The sequence below is a fragment of the Bacillus rossius genome, chromosome 16 (genome assembly GCF_032445375.1).
Source record: "Bacillus rossius redtenbacheri isolate Brsri chromosome 16, Brsri_v3, whole genome shotgun sequence".
Classification (NCBI taxonomy): Eukaryota; Metazoa; Arthropoda; class Insecta; order Phasmatodea; family Bacillidae; genus Bacillus; species Bacillus rossius.
The window spans coordinates 6352160-6369907 of NC_086343.1; the positions used below are offsets into that span (position 1 = coordinate 6352160).

A 17748-nucleotide genomic window follows, 5' to 3' on the forward strand; every position below is an offset into this window, starting at 1 on the left:
ATTTCTCACCATAATGATTCAGAAATTTATATACTTTCACTAAGCTCTATATGATGTCATCTTTCAGTATCTCGACCACCTTGTCATGGGTTGGTCGACTAGTCCCTGACAGTGCTGCTGTTCTGTCGGCTACTCAGGGTTCGGTAGGGGGGGGTTCGGGCCGCGTGGCCGAGGGACTTAGACTCCAGAGATGAAATGAGAACAACTCGAATAAAGTTTGATGGTCCTTTATACTCAAGACGCTGAACACTTTACATGGGGCTGCCACGTTTCCGCCTGTGACTATTTCTATGTGGGTCGAAACCCGGTTCCGCGCACTAATCTGGTTAAGAAAATTACGGGACGTCCCGCCCGTGACGACTATTACTCCCACAGTAAGGAATAGAATTCTTATGACCCGCATGCGATAGGATGTCTGTCTGACTGTACACCACCCTGGCCAGGAAGAGATGAGAAGCACAGAACCTATGACGGCGAATGACCAGTTTGCAAAAATGAACCGCGACTCGCCAGAATAGAGAGCAGAACACACATACGTGAAAATAATACGATAAGAGCTCGCGACTGAATAGCAAATTAACAAGCTCGACTGCAAAGTAAAAAAAAAACGTCTCCGCACGGCAAAGTCTAGAACCACTGTTAATACCGCGCCCGTTTTTCTCACCGTCCCGGAGCGGCGTCACTAACACGTCCATCGCCTCTCGTGCCGGGTCCACGACTGCCCTCCCACTAGCGCGGAGCGATGACACTCGCGTGACCGCTGTCTGCCGAGTCCTGGCGATGACTAACTCCCTCCCCCGCCTGGCGTGCCGGAGCGCCCGCGTCTCCCCCACTCTGCGAGCCCGCGAAACACGCTGATTGGTCACAGGCGGAAGCCATGGCCTTGGTGCCCGGTGAACAATTAAAACTTACAATACATAAAATTTCAATACAAAATTAATTATAATAAAATATAAGCAAAATATATACAAAAAACGTAAAACAAAAATATATTTACAATAAAATTATACGTCAAATCCTGTAAGGAAACAAAAGTCGCACGTCACCGTCACTTGCGTCGCACTACACACGCAAGAGATGGCGCTGGCGAGGCATAACGGCCTGAAGGAGCCGGGGAGACACTTGGGTCGACGTAAACCTTTGTACAGATCCACTCCTCCTTTGGCCAGATCCATGCGGTTTTTGATAAATGGGTTCATGGGAGATAGTGTCGATGTAAGTTCTGTCATTGTGATAGGGCATAAGTCTGCCACTGTAAACACTGAAGGTTGCTGCACCAGCACTGCCTCACCCTCCACCTGATGTGCCTGTGGAACATAATGTCTGAACTGGGCAAATTATACTCTCTTGTCTGGCACCTGTATTCGTGGGGAGCTTGGTTTGTACATTGTTCGTTTGCCATTGGTACCGACGTGCACCTTTTCTCCCTCGATGGTTGCATAATTCCAGCCCAGCCAGGGAAGTCTGAGGATCAGCTCGCATCTCAGTCGTAGTACTACAAACACAGTTGTGGTATTCACCAAGTCCTTTATCCAGATCGTCAACTTGGCCTGACCCTGACCTACTGCGGTGCCGACTGCCAGTTTTGGCCAGCTGCAAGGTCCCCTGGCTTTTTAATGTTTGTAAGTTTCCAGCCGGTGTAGGCTTGATATTAATAAAAATATCTAACCCCCTGGAATCGGCCTGACCTGTAAGTTCAGTATTCTGCAGTGCAGTTGGGTGGCAGAGTTAAGTTGATGTGGCAGGGTTGGGCACTACAATAAAAAAAATCGGCCCAGGGATGAATAGGTAATAAGGTTAAAAAAAACTATATGGGTAAAGTGACAGTAATAATTAGAAGTACCTACATTCAATGATGCCAAAGTTGAAGATTCCTGACGAAATTGTGCATCTGCCCTGGACCACGACGTTTGATAGTCTGTCGGGTGAAGCTGGTGTGGTGTACCAGGGGAGGAGGGAAAATCTTCTGCCAAATTACATGATTACTAAAAGTTCGACATTTTTAACTTACCTTACATAAAATAATGTATTGTCAGCATGTGACTAATGGCCAAAATTTATTTTTAATTTTAAAATAAATGATTAGGTAAAAATAATTACATAAATGAAAATCTTTTATATCTGTATATTTCAGGTTGGACACTGTTTGTTATTTGCTCGAACTACTGAATCTGTTTTGTTTGACATGATTATGGTTATGCGATACACTCAGCTGACTCTATGAATTAATTTAGGCCCATAGTAATAAGTACTACCCTTAAGGGGCCAGCATCAAGGTTAGTGGTTGCTGCCCGAGAATTAAACTGGACTTAAATGATGTCCGTTACATCCATCCGTCAACAAGCCGGGCGATTCACTTTGATCCGCACGTCCGTCATGATATTTTTACACTTTGTTGCTGCCAACCAACTGTTAAAGCTTATTTTTTTTTTTCCACAAAATTTCTCTTTGAATGTTTACCAGTCTGACTATCATGTACACTAAGCACTTATAAATCTTTAAACAAACTCTAAAATTTTATTTAAATATATTTTTTAATTAACATGCATTATTCATTATTTTTGTGTCTCAAAATTTTTGTATCAAATATCAAACTCATAATAGGTTTTCTTTGTATATATATATATATATATATATATATATATATATTTCATGTTGGCATTTATCAACCGCACAAAACGTTTAGTGGCCCCATACAGACTGTTCATTTGCGCCCCATGTTACAGCCACGCCTAGAACATTGTATCCGGACATACACTTGACTTGCTGGCAGTTAATACGGCCTTAACTCGTATATAAACCGTGCTTCAATTTTCAAAGTTTTTTTTCCCTCAAAATTGACTGACCTATGCGTTTATGATTTTAAGGGGTGAACACCCTAAAGGTATTTACCACAAATACACTGAGTCTCATCCTGAAGTGAATCCTCCAAGTAGTACACCCTCCCCAGGGGCGCAACAACTAAATTTTTTAAGGGGGGGGGGGCAATATACCTTTTTATAAAGAATCATCGATACCCCCTATTGAAGCAGGGGGGCGGAGGTCCTCCCCTGGGAAAATTTGTATTTCAAGGTGGAAAATAGTGCTATTTAAGCAGTTTTATTATCTCAAAATTGATTACACAGCACTTTATTTGCCCCCATTTGCCCCCGCTTCAAGGTTTAGGAGGGGGGGGGGCAAAATACCCTTGCTGCCCCTGTTGTTACGCCCCTGACCCTCCCCCCTCACAATTGCAAGTTCCTATAATTGTGTTATTCTGTCTTAGATTGTTTTTTTTTTTAATCTTGAAAAGAAGGGAACTTGCCCCTGGCTACACTGTCAGAAATTACAGTGAATCAACGGACTTTTAAACTCTAACCAAACGAAGACGTCTTCTTCGTAATTTCAAATAAAATGAATCTTTGATGGAAACCACTCCGTATGTTGTATGTTTCGTCCTCAACAAAGGCGGACACAAAAAAAAAAGAGCGTTCCTACTTTAGACTCCGCCAGTTTCTGAAAGTTTTGCTAACACGCCGAGAATATTCTTTTCGGACAAGCGTTCAAGTCAACTCGTGTCCGTAAATGCACGATGTTCCCTGGATAGTTTGCAGGCATTATTTTTTTTTTTTTTTGTAGGGTAATTGAAGGCGGGTGATTCCGAACAGCGCACGCGCAGTTTGGTTCGGTGGGTTGGGGGGGGGGGGAACATGTTGTGTGGGGGCGGGGCGTGGCGGTTGTTATCTGGGAGGGGCGTCGCTGCCCGGGGGATCCAGTCCACCAGCGCCGTCAGACATGGGCGTCCGACTCCTGCTGGCCTTGTGCGCGGTCCACGCGGTCCACCTGGTCCACCCGGCCGTCGGCGGTGAGTCCACTCCCCGTCTCCTCGGCGGGGCCTCGCGTCTGGCGACAAGAAAGTAGTCTCCCACTCTTCAAAACTCCTTTTTTGACAGACGTCTCTCGTACCTGGTGTCGCTGCAGGCCATGCCGAGTTGATGCCGTCACTCGACGTATCCCATCAATCTGGGGCAGTGGCGGATACAGTAAAATCTCAAGGGGGGGGGGGGGAGCAGGTCTACCTCTTCCACACACTCCCTTGTTAAGTCACCTTGGTTGCTTGGATGCAGCCATAGATCTTTTTTCCAAGCTCTAACCGTTTCATTTATGTTTCGCCCGAATATTTGCTGTTGTTGGTGCATAAGTGTGTGCTATATGTAGTTAAAATGGCCAATTGTGCAGTATACAAATGTCAAAATCACTACAGAAAAACTAAAGATTCTAGTCACACGCAAAGCTTGATAAAACTTTATTCAAACTGTTTTCAAGACATGAAGTCGTTAAAGGTAAGTGTATGAATGTGTATTGTATAACATCGGCGGCCGGGTGCGCGCCCTCCCCTTGCCAAGAAACATGCTTGGTGCTGGGCTGCCCTGGGTAAGGGGGGGGGGGCGCCCCCTGCGCCACCCCTATGAATCCGCCACTGATCTGGGGACACTACGATGCTTGCTCGTCCAAACGAAGCATAACCCAACCCCACCTCCAACCCATCCTCTTTTCATAAACCCACTCGAATTTTTATTTTTTGACGTGATAACGTCTTTATAAATCGATAAACGCCGGCTGCACGCACGAAAAAAAAAGCATGACTCATTGTCACGTTCCGCCTGAGCCGAGCGTGCAAGAACCGGCCAACCACCGTGCGAGAAAATCTTCTGTAATATCAAACACAGGTTAAGGCGGGCTTTTTAAAAGCAGCTGTTTAAAAAAAAAAATATTTTATTTGTCCAATTTCGTCATTTCAAATTAACAATTTATTGACATTGATTTTTATTTCAGTTTATTTGTATAACTGATTGTTCGTGATTATATTTAAACAAATTATTTAAATTAAATTGGCAAAAAACTGTAAATAATATTTGAAAATTAAGAAGTATGCAATTTTTCATCAATGTCTTTATATGACATTATCACGTAAAATTATCGCCCGTAAACCGACTTTACAGACAAACCCCCTTTTTTGTAATATGATGTAGATACAAGTAGATGCATGACTATTTTCAAAAGAATTCCTTTTTAAATAATAAAAAATAAAAGAGGTACATTAAGTGCCGACCTCCGTAGCGTCAGTACGAGTGTTCTGTGTTCGGGTACCGAGGAAGGTGGCGTTCGAATTCATAAACAAAATACAAATTCGAAAAAAAAATGTCCTGCCCAAAAAAAAAGTCCATTAATGTTAATAAAAAAAGTCATAAAGGAGTTGTGTTACCATAGAGCCTTTACATTGTAGAAGACAATTGACAAACCTCTGTAAGGACGTTATATGGGATCACCTTATTCGGAACTAAGCAATAGAACACGTCATCAGCAGTGGCGTACACAGAATTTTATTTTGGTGATTGGGGTCGGGAATGAAGTTAAGAGGGGGGGGGGGTTATTCCCGCCTCGAAGATTATTTTTTATCCCTTTTATATTTTAAATTTTCATTTTACTAGAGATATTCGACCACATTTTCCCGATGTTTTCCATGGCAACAACTATTGCATTGTTTATGCTTTATTAAATCCTTTCTTTGATAATCTCGCCCATAAAATTTGAAACCAGTATTGGTTAAATATATGTAAATTTTAAAGATTAATAAAAAAAAACGTTGAATACAATACGGCTGATATTGGTTTACATTTCTTCCTGTTATCTCAGGTCAAACAATTTTTTTTTTGTTCCATAAGTTGGAATTCGAAATTCCAATAAGATATCCCCTCCCCCTCCCCGCTTCCTGTACAATGCATGGCCGAGGCTTCCCCGGGGGGGGGGGACAGTGTTACCAACCACCTGCTAACAATCAATCGAATAATTTTTGACGTGACAACGTCTAATAAATCGATGAACGCCGGCTGCACGCACGAAAAATGTTTCCCGTAACGCACATTGTTCCGTTACGCTGTGTCCTGTTACGCTCATTGTACGCTTGCGCCGCATCGATCTCTCTTCCACTCGATTGGAACAACCATCGATTTGACTTTTTCGAGGCACATTAAACTTGAAACACTCCCATTCGTTTCCTACTTTTCCTATTATCGTCCTATCCTTAACAGAATAACACAGATTGGAAGAAGTTCAATAGCAAACATGTATAAAAGTTATAGTTGAAATAATCTCTTCGTTAAAGTAATAAACATATTTGAATAAATGAGTGCAAATAAAAGTAAATTTCTCAATTAAATTGTAGATTTCATTTCACTCCTTCTTTGTATCCATACAAAATAGTGATAATTTAATAAAAATGATTCAATTTTATTCATAAAAGTATGCAATCATTTCATTTATGTTTTGTTATGACGTCACGTTAAACTATCGTCCGTAAACCGACTTTACAGACAACCAATTTTTTGAAGTGAAAACTTCTATAGGAAGGTTTGGATAGGGAGTAAATCCATGTAAGTCGTCATCGATATGGTCACGTGACGTGTTAATTTTTTTTTATATTTCAAGGATAAAACTTAATTTATTCTATTTTTAAAGATACAAAATTTTATCTTTATTTTCCAAGGAAATTTTAACGTTATTTTGTGGTATTATATTGCGTGCATTGGATATTTTTTAGTAGGTAGTTAAGTTGAAGTTATTTTTTTCTTTTGTTTATTTACGATGTGAATTTCTTCAAATGTCAGGTTATTGATTTATTAGAGATAAAGATGATTATTTGTAGATTTAAGTTAATAATTTTTTATTCTTTCAATGAAAAAACTTCATTTCTTCTAGTTTTAAAGTTATTATTTGTAGGGGCAAAACTTATGAGTTCGCGTCACCGACATGCCAGTGATATACTAATACCAAAATAATTTTCTTGTGTACATTTGACGTAGAAATGATTTCATATTACACATTTAAAAACAAAATTTTTAAGTTTTCACTTCTGTCGACAGTCCCCATGACTGACTTTATTTTTCTTTTCAGCAGACTCGTGTGATTCAAAACTTCGCCCCAGATCGCCCCAGAACGAGTTGAGAGATCATCTGCTGTGCAACTACGATTTCAACAGAGCTGCTTTGTCAACTTACGAAAAGAACGTTACTTCTGCGTCTCAATTTGTAGTGCTCAATAGCATAGACTACGTGAGTGATTGAATTCTTCACATATCTGGTTATAAAATATCCTGAAAACAAATATATATATAGTATATAAGTACCACATATCATTTAGATAGGTACCACGAATATAATTCATATATATATACTTAAATACACTGGCTCGATTCAGATGCAAGAAATTGTGATTTTATACCCATACATTTTAAAACATGCTTCATTTTGATACGTCAACTTCATGATGAAATGAGAAACTCATATTTTACGAACAGATAATTAAAAAAAAAAAATCCAAATATATAACTAGCTATTAGTAATGTTATTAAGTCATTTGCAAAAATCTATGCTAATGCAAACATGTGGATTTTTTTTTTTAGCATAGTATATATTAAAAATTAAACAAAACGTTTTTTCCCCCCCAAATTTTAGATGGAGCTTAAAATATAGACTTAAAATTATTGAAATATATAAATGTTTGTTTCTTTTTATAGATTGAGTGGGGCAGTCGAAAAGAAGCGATAATAAATACGTTACAAAATTGGGTGAGTATAATTTTTAATGATTTTAATGCAATACTTTTACATACAAGCAATATATTTTTTTTAAAGTTTGAACCAAACGAATATAATTCATATTTCAAGTGGTGATCGAGATATGTGTACATTATCTTTGTGTTGAATTAGAGTACAAACGTTCTTGGAAAAATACAAACAACGAAACTTCATAAAAAAAATTTGTACTCGCTGATTTTCAAAACGTTAAAATAATTTTGTCACAATTCACATTAGGGGGCGTCCATTAATTACGTAAGGCGATTTTGGCGATTTTTCTACCCCCATTTGTGAGATTTCGCGAGATTTGGCTCCACCCCCTCCCTCCCTCCCATAATCTCACGAGAGATTTTTCAAAATGCGTATTTTTAGTGTGAATACGTTAATTTGTACTTTATTGGGTTGGATTTATTAAAAAAAAAAAAACATTATTTACTTAATTTTATTAAGATATAACGTAGTCTAGAATCACAGTGAGAAAATCTAACAATAAAATACTTAAAAAATTTGTCTGTAAAGTCGGTTTACGGACGATAGTTTAACGTGACAACGTCATATCAAAACATTGATGAAATGATTGCATACTTTTATGAATAAAATTGATTCATTTTTATTGAATTATCACTATTTTGTATGGATACAATGAAGGAGTGAAATGAAATCTACAATTTAATTGATAAATTTACTTTTATATGCACTCATTAATTCAAATATGTTTAATACTTTAACGAAGAGATTATTTTAACTATAACATTTATACATGTTTGCTATTTAACTTCTTCCAATCTGTGTTATTCTGTTAAGGATAGGACGATGATAGGAAAAGTAGGAAACGAATGGGAGTGTTTCAGGTTTAATGTGCCTCGAAAAAGTCAAATCGATGGTTGTTCCAATCGAGTGGAAGAGAGATAGATGCGGCGCAAGCGTACAATGAGCGTAACGGGACAATCAGTGTAACGGGACAGTTTTTCGTGCGTGCAACCGGCGTTCATCGATTTATTACACGTTGTCACGTCAAAAGGAACTACCTAAATTCGTAAAATAATATTCATTCTAATTCAGTCCACGGGGAGTCGAGAGTGTCGTCTCGAGAGTGACTTTCTGGCGTTGGCACAACCGCGATAGACATTATTGTGTAGGATTTAGCCATATTTCAGGGGAGAAATATGTTTTACTTAATTTAACACAGTTTTCTCGCAATTTTACACAGTTTCTTGCGGACAAAAAAAAAATTACGCGATAGTTCGACCTCCTATTACCCCCTCCCCCCCCCCCCCAAACCCCACACGTAATTTATGGACGTCCCCTTAATGTTTGTTATCGATATTTACACCCGAGGTTTTTTTTTTAAAATATACACACACACATATATATATGTATATATATATTTTTTTTAGACTTGGTATGACGTACGTCTGATTTGGAATCCCAACTCGTACCATGGAATCAGCTCTATCTGGTTGGACCCACAACGTATTTGGACGCCAGACGCCATGTTCGTCGACTTGTACGTATGGGGAAGTTAAACACTTTGGTTCTTGTTTAGGCTAGTACCACTTTACTTTGTTTTTTACCTTTAAAACAGCAATTTTTTAGTGGGGAATCCTTGATACGGCCGTTAAGCCGAAGCGATACTATATAATAATCATCATATATGTAATTATATTAATACAGTAAGAACTAAAATGTATCATTTTGAGCAAAAACCACGCAGTTAATCCATATAAATTTGGTATCATTACATAGATAGTTTTTTTTATCATGGAGTTAAAAATAGTTTGAATCAAAATATTTTATTAATGAATTATTTTTTATTGAATTTCTGTATTATTATTAAATATTTGTCTGTTTGTTTGTTTGTTCGTTCGAGTATCGCGCGAAAACTGCTGGAACAATTTTGATTTAACTTCTAACTTTTAAAAGATTAGTTTTTATATTTAAAAAACTGAAGTATATTTGATCGTTTTACGATGTCGAGAGCTGGAGACATAACAATAAAACCATGTAAACAAAACCTTAAAAATATATGGATAATAATGGAGTTAACAATGTAACTGTTTAGTCATCTTTTGGTAACAAAATTCTGACACGGATTTCCGTGACGCCGCCCTAGCGACGAGCCGGAAATAGGAAAACAAATTCTACTTGGAAATTCTGTCGCGTACGCAATATTGTTCGCGGTGACATCTTAAATGTGTCGAACGTGATTGGTTAGAAACAGGGATGGACAAATCAAATCCTTTTGTATTCGAAGGATTCGATATTCGAGGGGGGGGGGTGAGTTTTGAAGAAAAATATTAAAGGAAACAAAGAAAATTAAAAAAAAAAACACGTCCGGTTGTTTCAAACTGCCTATACCATTGGCGATTTTTTTTTTTGCCGCACGGGGGATCCACCGATTAAACTTTTAAACGAAACAACTCCCGTTGAACTGGAGTTACAGGTTCACTCTTGGCAAATTTCAGAATACTAAAACGCTTTACGCTCAGGGAGTCGCAATTTGGCGCTGCAAGAGCGAGAGAAAACGACAAAGCCAGTACTCACTCGTACATGCGCTCATCCAAAAACTGTTTTTTTTTTGGGTTACTCTTCGGTCGAGACTTTCGAACACAACAAACACTCCGCAACCCTTTGCAGTTGGTACCATTGCAGTTTACAACTGGGAGGGGGTTCTTCCGCGGATGTGATTGTATCGGCAACGGTGATGTCTCCTCCTCAGGAAGGAGTCCCTTGGAGGGGGGGTGGGGGAAGCCGGTTCTTACACGGACGCGATTGTATCGGCAACGGCGACATACCCCCCCTCTCCCAGGATGTAGTCCCTTTGGGGGGGGGGGGGGGAAGCCAGTTCTTACACGTACGCGATTGTATCGGCAACGGCCTACCCCCCCGCCCTCTAGATGGAGTCCCTTTGGTGGTGGGGGGTGGGAAGCCGGTTCTTACACGGACGCGATTGTATTGGCAAGGGCGACCCCCCCCCCCCTCTCCCAGGATGGAGTCCCTTTGGGGTGGGGGGGGAAATCCGGTTCTTCCACGGACGCGATTGTATCGGCAAGGGCGACCCCCCCCCCCCCTCAGGATGTAGTCCCTTGGGGGGGGGGGGTGGGAAGCCAATTCTTACACGGACGCGATTGTATCGGCAACGGCGACCTCCCTCCCCCAGGATGGAGTCCCTGGAATTCGCCGGCGGCAGGTGCCGGGTGACGTCGGCGGGCCACGTGACCTGCTCGGCGACGTCGGCGCCGCGGGTGGCCTGCGAGGCGCACCTCGCCTCCTGGCCGCATGACGGCGCCACGTGCACCCTGTACCAGGTGGCGGGCGACATGGCGCTGGAGAAGCTGGACCTCAACCTGGACTCGGAGGACGCCGCGTCCAAGGCAAGACACGCCTTCCCGCCGGGCATCCCCGACAAAACCGCAACGCTGCACACACATGAAACACGTTTTCGCGAACCAACACTCGCTATCCCTCACATAAAAAAAATTCGTGCGTAATTTTACGATTTTAATTTTATATTTCATTCGGTAATTTTTTTTGTTAAAGTGAAAAATATTATATTGAATAATTAAATAATTCGATTTTTTTTTTTTTGGTTTTGTTATCGTCCACACTTAAGGGGCCCGCCTCGCCAGGGTTGTATGTGTGTTAGTGAGGCGGGATGATAAGCGCGACGCTCGCTGGAATTTCTAGCGCGTTATCGCCTCTAAGCGCAAGGCTCTGAACTGACGCGCAGTCTTCTCGTCGTCAAAGGACAACTGTGAAATCTGAGCGGTGACCGTAACATTATATGGCCGAGAAATGAAGACAAAGGTGTAATGCAAGTCCCTAAAGTGCTTTCAAGAATCTGTGCTGGTTGTTTTACGCCTAAAAATTACTCTGAAAACATGCGTTTTAGCCATTATAACTCTTCTAAAAATACGGATTAGAAACTTAATCCGATATCAAAAGTACTTTTAGGCCCTCAGCGAACTCTTAAATGCTTTTCTGTTAGCAGACCTCACTCGGATATCTTGAGTAGTTTTGAAATCGCATGTGATTTGAAGTGACTTGATGCACTCACATACCTAGCTTGCTTTCGTGAGTGCTTAAATTTCCTGGTTTATTAGTAGAGACCAGAAAAAATTCGCAGATTCATTTCGCGATAGTCTGAAATTCATATACTTATACCTTTAAGCTGCTTTTCCTATGGTCTCACTGTTCGTTTGGGCAACTCTGAGCCAATAAGAAACCCTTTACCAAAAAAGTAACGAATCTCGGGGCAAACCAGTTGAGACGACTCACAAATCAGCAGCCAACGAACTGGCGTTATTTGCCCGAGTGTACAGATGACCGTGTAGACTATCCTGGAGGTCATCGAAACCGCGAATTTTTCAGGTCCCTATTATTTAGGTGAATATTGTTACCAAAGTGTAAAAAAAATTGGAAATAAATTATTATTGTTATTATTATTAGTTCAGCTCGGCGGGGTACAGGCCGAACCGCATGTGGAAGCTGCTGAAGGTGGACATCGAAGTCTTGGCGAGGGGCGACGACAGGCGGATATCATCGGTGTTGTTCCTCTTCAGGCTGCAGAGGCGGTCCGCTCTGTACGGCGTCATCTTTCTCCTCCCGGCACTGGGTGAGGCGCGAGCACTGTCCGCCATCCGGGCATCCGACACACCACCACTTGTCCAAACGTCTGAAATATCAATTTATTTGGTGTCAGATATAAAATAATATCCTCAGCGATAAACACGAGGTTTTATCCCTGCCCAATTAAAAAAAAAAAAAAATCTTAATTTTGACAAAAGATAAATTTGGAAACCAGTTGCCAAGAAATAATTTGTAATACTGAGTACATAAAGTTCCAAAGATTCTTCACGGATGGAAGATGTAGGGCTACCATGCCATGTAACACTCCCCAGTGGGGGTGAGAGGGTGTGTTGCGATGCTATATCGGCATGTGAGGACAAACCACGCTCACATTTGCCATAGTGTGTGTGTGTCAATGTGTGCATTCTTCTTCCCTTGGCAGTGCTCCCTGTTCTCACCCTGGCCACGTACTGGGTCGACCCGGGGAGCCCGGCGCGCATGCGCATCTGCTGCGTGGACATCTTCACCCACGTCTACCAGCTGCAGGCCCTGGGCTACGAGCTGCCGACCGGCGCGGAGTGCCCCAGGATAAGTACGAGGAAATTCCTCAAAGGGGGATTCCACCCCTCTAGAGTTCCACGAACTCGCCCGTGGTTTTCAAAAACAACCACACGAAATTGGCTAGGGACCGGAAAAAAAAATTCGCAGATTCATTTCGCGATAGTCTGAAATACATACACACTTGCTCTTGCTATTGGCTCGCTGTTCGTCTGGGCGACTCCGAGACAATGAGAAACCCCTCAACCAAAGAAGTGACGAATCTCGGGGCAAACACCAGTCGAGACGACTCACAAGTCAACAGCCAAACGAACTGGCGTTATTTGCCCGAGTGTACAGAGGACTGTGTAGACTATCGTGAAGGTCATCGAAACCGCGAATTTTTCAAGGTCCCTAGACATTTCCATCGGCGATTACTAGGGCCATGCAATTTTTCGCGGAAAGATTCCGCGATCAGAAGGCTTGTTGAACACCATCGTTACTCGTTAGAATTGGGTTTGAAAGGTTTTTTTGAAGTCAGCATCTAAAGGCTTGGTAATAACCATTGTAAGAATTGGGTTTGAAATTTTTTTTTTTGATGTGATAACATCTTATAAATCGATGAACACCTAGTGCGCGCACAAAAAAGCATGACTCCTTGTCACATTCCGTCTGAGCCGAGCGTGCAAGAACCGGCCAACCACCGTGCGAGAAAATCTTCTATAATAGCAAACAGGTTAAGGCGGACTTTTTAACTAATTGTTCGTGATTATATTTGTACAAATTATTTAAATTAAATTTGCAAAAACTGTAAATAATATTAGAAAATTAAAAAGTATCCAATTTTTCATCAATGTTTCCTTATGACGTTATCACGTAACATTATCGTCCGTAAACCGACTTTACAGACAACCTAATTTTTTAAATAGTCTGAATGTTAAGGCTTGTTAATGACCATTGCTTCGCAGTTCTGTACTACCGGGACTCGATGCTGGCGGCCGGGTTCACGATGCTTGTGGCGGTGGTGCTGCAGTGGCTTTCCTCCGAGGCGGGCGACCCGCCATCTTGGTGTGCGCGCGCCGCCTCGTGGCTCGCGGACAGGCGCTACATGCGGGCCCTGCTGCTGGTCTCGGTGAGTTGGTGAGCCTGACGGGCGACCCGCCATCTTGGTGTGTTCGCGCCGCCTCGTGGCTCGCGGACAGGCGCTACGTGCGGGCCCTGCTGCTGGTCTCGGTGAGTTGGTGAGCCTGACGGGCGACCCGCCATCTTGGTGTGCGCGCGCTGCCTCGTGGCTCGCGGACAGGCACTACGTCGGGCTCTGCTGCTGGTCTCGGTGAGTTGGTGAGCCTGACGGGCGACCCGCCATCTTGGTGTGTTCGCGCAGCCTCGTGGCTCGCGGACAGCCGCTACGTGCGGGCCCTGCTGCTGGTCTCGGTGAGTTGGTGAGCCTGACGGGCGACCCGCCATCTTGGTGTGTTCGCGCCGCCTCGTGGCTCGCGGACAGGCGCTACGTGCGGGCCCTGCTGCTGGTCTCGGTGAGTTGGCGAGCCTGACGGGCGAACCGCCATCTTGGTGTGTTCGCGCCGCCTCGTGGCTCGCGGACAGCCGCTACGTGCGGGCCCTGCTGCTGGTCTCGGTGAGTTGGTGAGCCTGACGGGCGACCCGCCATCTTGGTGTGCGCGCGCTGCCTCGTGGCTCGCGGACAGGCGCTACGTGCGGGCTCTGCTGCTGGTCTCGGTGAGTTGGTGAGCCTGACGGGCGACCCGCCATCTTGGTGTGCGCGCGCCGCCTCGTGGCTCGCGGACAGGCGCTACGTGCGGGCCCTGCTGCTGGTCTCGGTGAGTTGGTGAGCCTGACGGGCGACCCGCCATCTTGGTGTGCGCGCGCTGCCTCGTGGCTCGCGGACAGGCGCTACGTGCGGGCCCTGCTGCTGGTCTCGGTGAGTTGGTGAGCTTGACGGGCGACCCGCCATCTTGGTGTGCGCGCGCCGCCTCGTGGCTCGCGGACAGGCCCTACGTGCGGGCCCTGCTGCTGGTCTCGGTGAGTTGGCGAGCCTGACGGGCGACCCGCCATCTTGGTGTGCGCGCGCCGCCTCGTGGCTCGCGGACAGGCGCTACGTGCGGGCCCTGCTGCTGGTCTCGGTGAGTTGGTGAGCCTGACGGGCGACCCGCCATCTTGGTGTGCGCGCGCCGCCTCGTGGCTCGCGGACAGGCGCTACGTGCGGGCCCTGCTGCTGGTCTCGGTGAGTTGGCGAGCCTGAGTGGCATGGCAGAGCGTCTCCCTGAGTTCACAGCGTGATGCTGGTCTGGAGGCGAGGGAAGCTGTTGCACGGTATTAAAAAAAAGAACAATTATTGTGTTGTTTTTTTGCTTGTAAGAAATCATTAAAGGGAAATTATGACCACTATATTGGTGTGTCTTTCTTTTTTGATTTGCTTGGATTCCCTTTCGTTAGAATATTATCAATCTGGAATTTTACAATATCTTTCTGAGTTTGGATATGAAGTGGGCAGGAAGCGGGTTATATACACACACGTGTGTGTATATATTTATATATATATATATATATATATATATATATATATATATATATATATAAAATATGAAACCCACAAAGTATTTTGTGTAGCCAACAAAACGGGTTTATCAGCGAGTTGAGCTCCAACCAATGTGAAACATTACAAAGGCCATAGCTAAAATTTTTTTGGCGTATGACAATTGGCCAGGGCTTTGAAATAAAAATGATTATTTTTTTAAAATAATAAACTTAATTAGCTACACAGTATTTAAGTATAAAAATATAACTAAAGCAACTATTTTCAAGGGTAAATTTGCAATTCTTATGTAACAATAAATCACGGGTGTTCTTTTTTTTTTGCTTTGACTTCCTACGCAAAACGATGTTAAGAATTTTTTGACGTGACAACGTCTAATAAATCAATGAACGCCGGCTGCACGCACGAAAAAGTGTCCCGTAACGGAAATTGTCCCGTTACACTGTGTCCCGTTACGCTCATTGTACGCTTGCGCTGCACCTATCTCTCTTCCACTCGATTGGAACAACCATCGATTTGACTTTTTCGAGGCACATTAAACTTGAAACACTCCCATTCGTTTCCTACTTTTCCTATCATCGTCCTATTCTTAACAGAATAACACAGATTAGAAGAAGTTAAATAGCAAACATGTATAAAAGTTATAATTAAATTAATCTGTTCGTTAAAGTAATTAATATATTTGAATTTATGAGTGCAAATAAAAGTAAATTTATCAATTAAATTGTAGATTTCATTTCACTCCTTCTTTGTATCCATACAAAATAGTGATAATTCAATAAAAGTTATTCAATTTTATTCATAAAAATATGCAATAATTACATCAATGTTTTGTTATGACGTTGTCACGTTAAACTACCGTCCGTAAACCGAATTTACAGACAACCACTTTTTTTTTTTTTTTTTAACGACGTGATCTGATGCTGGTACTCATGGAAATGATCCTGTTGCGCGATAAAATGGTTCCCTGTGTTTTATCTCAGGGAGGGGATCGAAGCAGTCCACTCGAGGGTCGTGAAGACGTCTCGCCTGGAGAGATCGCCGCAGCAGACAGAAGCGCAGATGCAAATCCACACGCCTGGAAGCTCGTGATACACATCGCGGACCGAATATTGTTTCTCGCATTTGCTTCTGTATATTCCATTCTGCTGTTAGTTCGTGTTCTGTGACTAAGATGAAAATTTCTTGTACACAAATTTGGTCGTGCAAAAATGATGTTAAGATTACAATATGATTTTATTTCTTCAAGATTCATTTAAAAAAAATAATAATTACATTATTTTTAAAACATGTTTAAACGAATAAATTCTGAAACAAGTTACCATTAACTGAAATGTTTATATTTTTGTTTGTATATTAAAATGGAAATTTGAGCAGCTATGGCATAGTTTTTTTTTTTTTTTCTGTTTCAATATTTCGTTTGACAGTAAAATGTGGAGTGCTAAAAAAAAAAAAAAAAAAAAAAAGCGACAAGTGACTCGTTCGAGTGTTATGCCTCACCCTTCGTGTTGGATACGCCGATTTCGTAACGTTATAAACCAATTATTGCGATGTTCCAAAACATTCGAAGATATATAGCATATTCCCTCTACTTTACCATAACTACGCCGAAGAATTTAGATCTTTTTACTTCTACTTCTCGAAAATATGTTTTAGCATATGGGTTTTCATCAAAATATTTTGTAACAATACAAAAATTGTTTTTCTATAAAAAGAGAATTTAGTTTAATTTTCTCGCAACTAACGACGTTTCCTCTGCAGTTTGAAATCATAGGTTAGTACTCTGTTATACTGTAACTTTTTTTTTGTTGTAAATGGAAAATTAATGTTCTTTTAAAATTACAAATATTTTGTAAATCTGTACATATATAAATGCTAACAACTTTACAAATGAAAAAAAAGAAATTGTGTTCGCAGTAATACTGGGAATTATTCGCAGAAATTTTCCTTGAATAACTTCCTATTATTAACTGAGCACATTAATGCACATAAAAGTGCAATTATTAAATATTAAATTATCTTTTTCCGAGTTTTTTTTAAAAATTATGCTCTGATGAAACATGAACTAAAATATAACATTATGCTCCAATTTTCGTAAGAAAAGCTCAGTGTTATCTCGGGGAAAAAAAAAACGTTATTTCACGTAGCCGTGTGTTGTACAAGGAATCTTTTTGTAAAAGTACAAGGGAAAAAAAAAAACATGAAGCAGCTTGGCTTCCGGGGTTGTAGCAGCTTCCTCGGCGAGTAATTCACCGACGTTTCGGCCGACATTGCAGTCGCCGTCATCAAGGAGCAGTAATGATGGCGACTGCAATGTCGAACCCGAAACGTCGGTGAATTACTCGCCAAGGAAGCGGCTACAACGAAAAGCCTAAGGTGTCCATCAAGTTCTGTCCCTGCCCGAACACGCCCGAATATTCACCTCGGGATTTGTTTTATTTTTGCGCAGGAAAAATGAATTCAAATATTAAAA

General features: G+C 42.0%; 1 protein-coding gene across 5 annotated transcripts; it reads left to right on the forward strand.

The window, feature by feature from the left end:
- Positions 1 to 3759: 3759 nt before the first annotated feature.
- On the forward strand, positions 3760 to 16655 carry LOC134540477 (neuronal acetylcholine receptor subunit beta-2-like). 5 transcript variants are annotated; one of them, XM_063383253.1, is made up of 9 exons: positions 3760 to 3844; positions 6934 to 7091; positions 7556 to 7606; positions 9013 to 9122; positions 10776 to 10989; positions 12065 to 12230; positions 12627 to 12776; positions 13690 to 13853; positions 16259 to 16655. In XM_063383253.1, the coding sequence occupies exons 1-9, from the start codon at positions 3775 to 3777 to the stop codon at positions 16442 to 16444; spliced, it is 1269 nt and encodes a 422-aa protein (XP_063239323.1). In that variant the 5' UTR covers positions 3760 to 3774; the 3' UTR covers positions 16445 to 16655. The 5 variants fall into 5 exon arrangements, with proteins under 5 accessions (XP_063239323.1, XP_063239327.1, XP_063239324.1 ...); XM_063383257.1 differs by having other exon boundaries at positions 12070 to 12230; XM_063383254.1 differs by having other exon boundaries at positions 6937 to 7091.
- The last annotated feature ends 1093 nt before the right edge of the window (positions 16656 to 17748 follow it).

Bases quoted from the DNA above. Each gene is read 5' to 3' on its own strand.
- LOC134540477 (XM_063383253.1), top strand. From the start codon at position 3,775: ATGGGCGTCCGACTCCTGCTGGCCTTGTGCGCGGTCCACGCGGTCCAC. The intron at 3,845-6,933 runs GTGAGTCCACTC...TTTTCTTTTCAG, and splicing joins GGTCCACCCGGCCGTCGGCG to CAGACTCGTGTGATTCAAAA. The intron at 10,990-12,064 runs GCAAGACACGCC...TATTATTATTAG, and splicing joins CGGAGGACGCCGCGTCCAAG to TTCAGCTCGGCGGGGTACAG.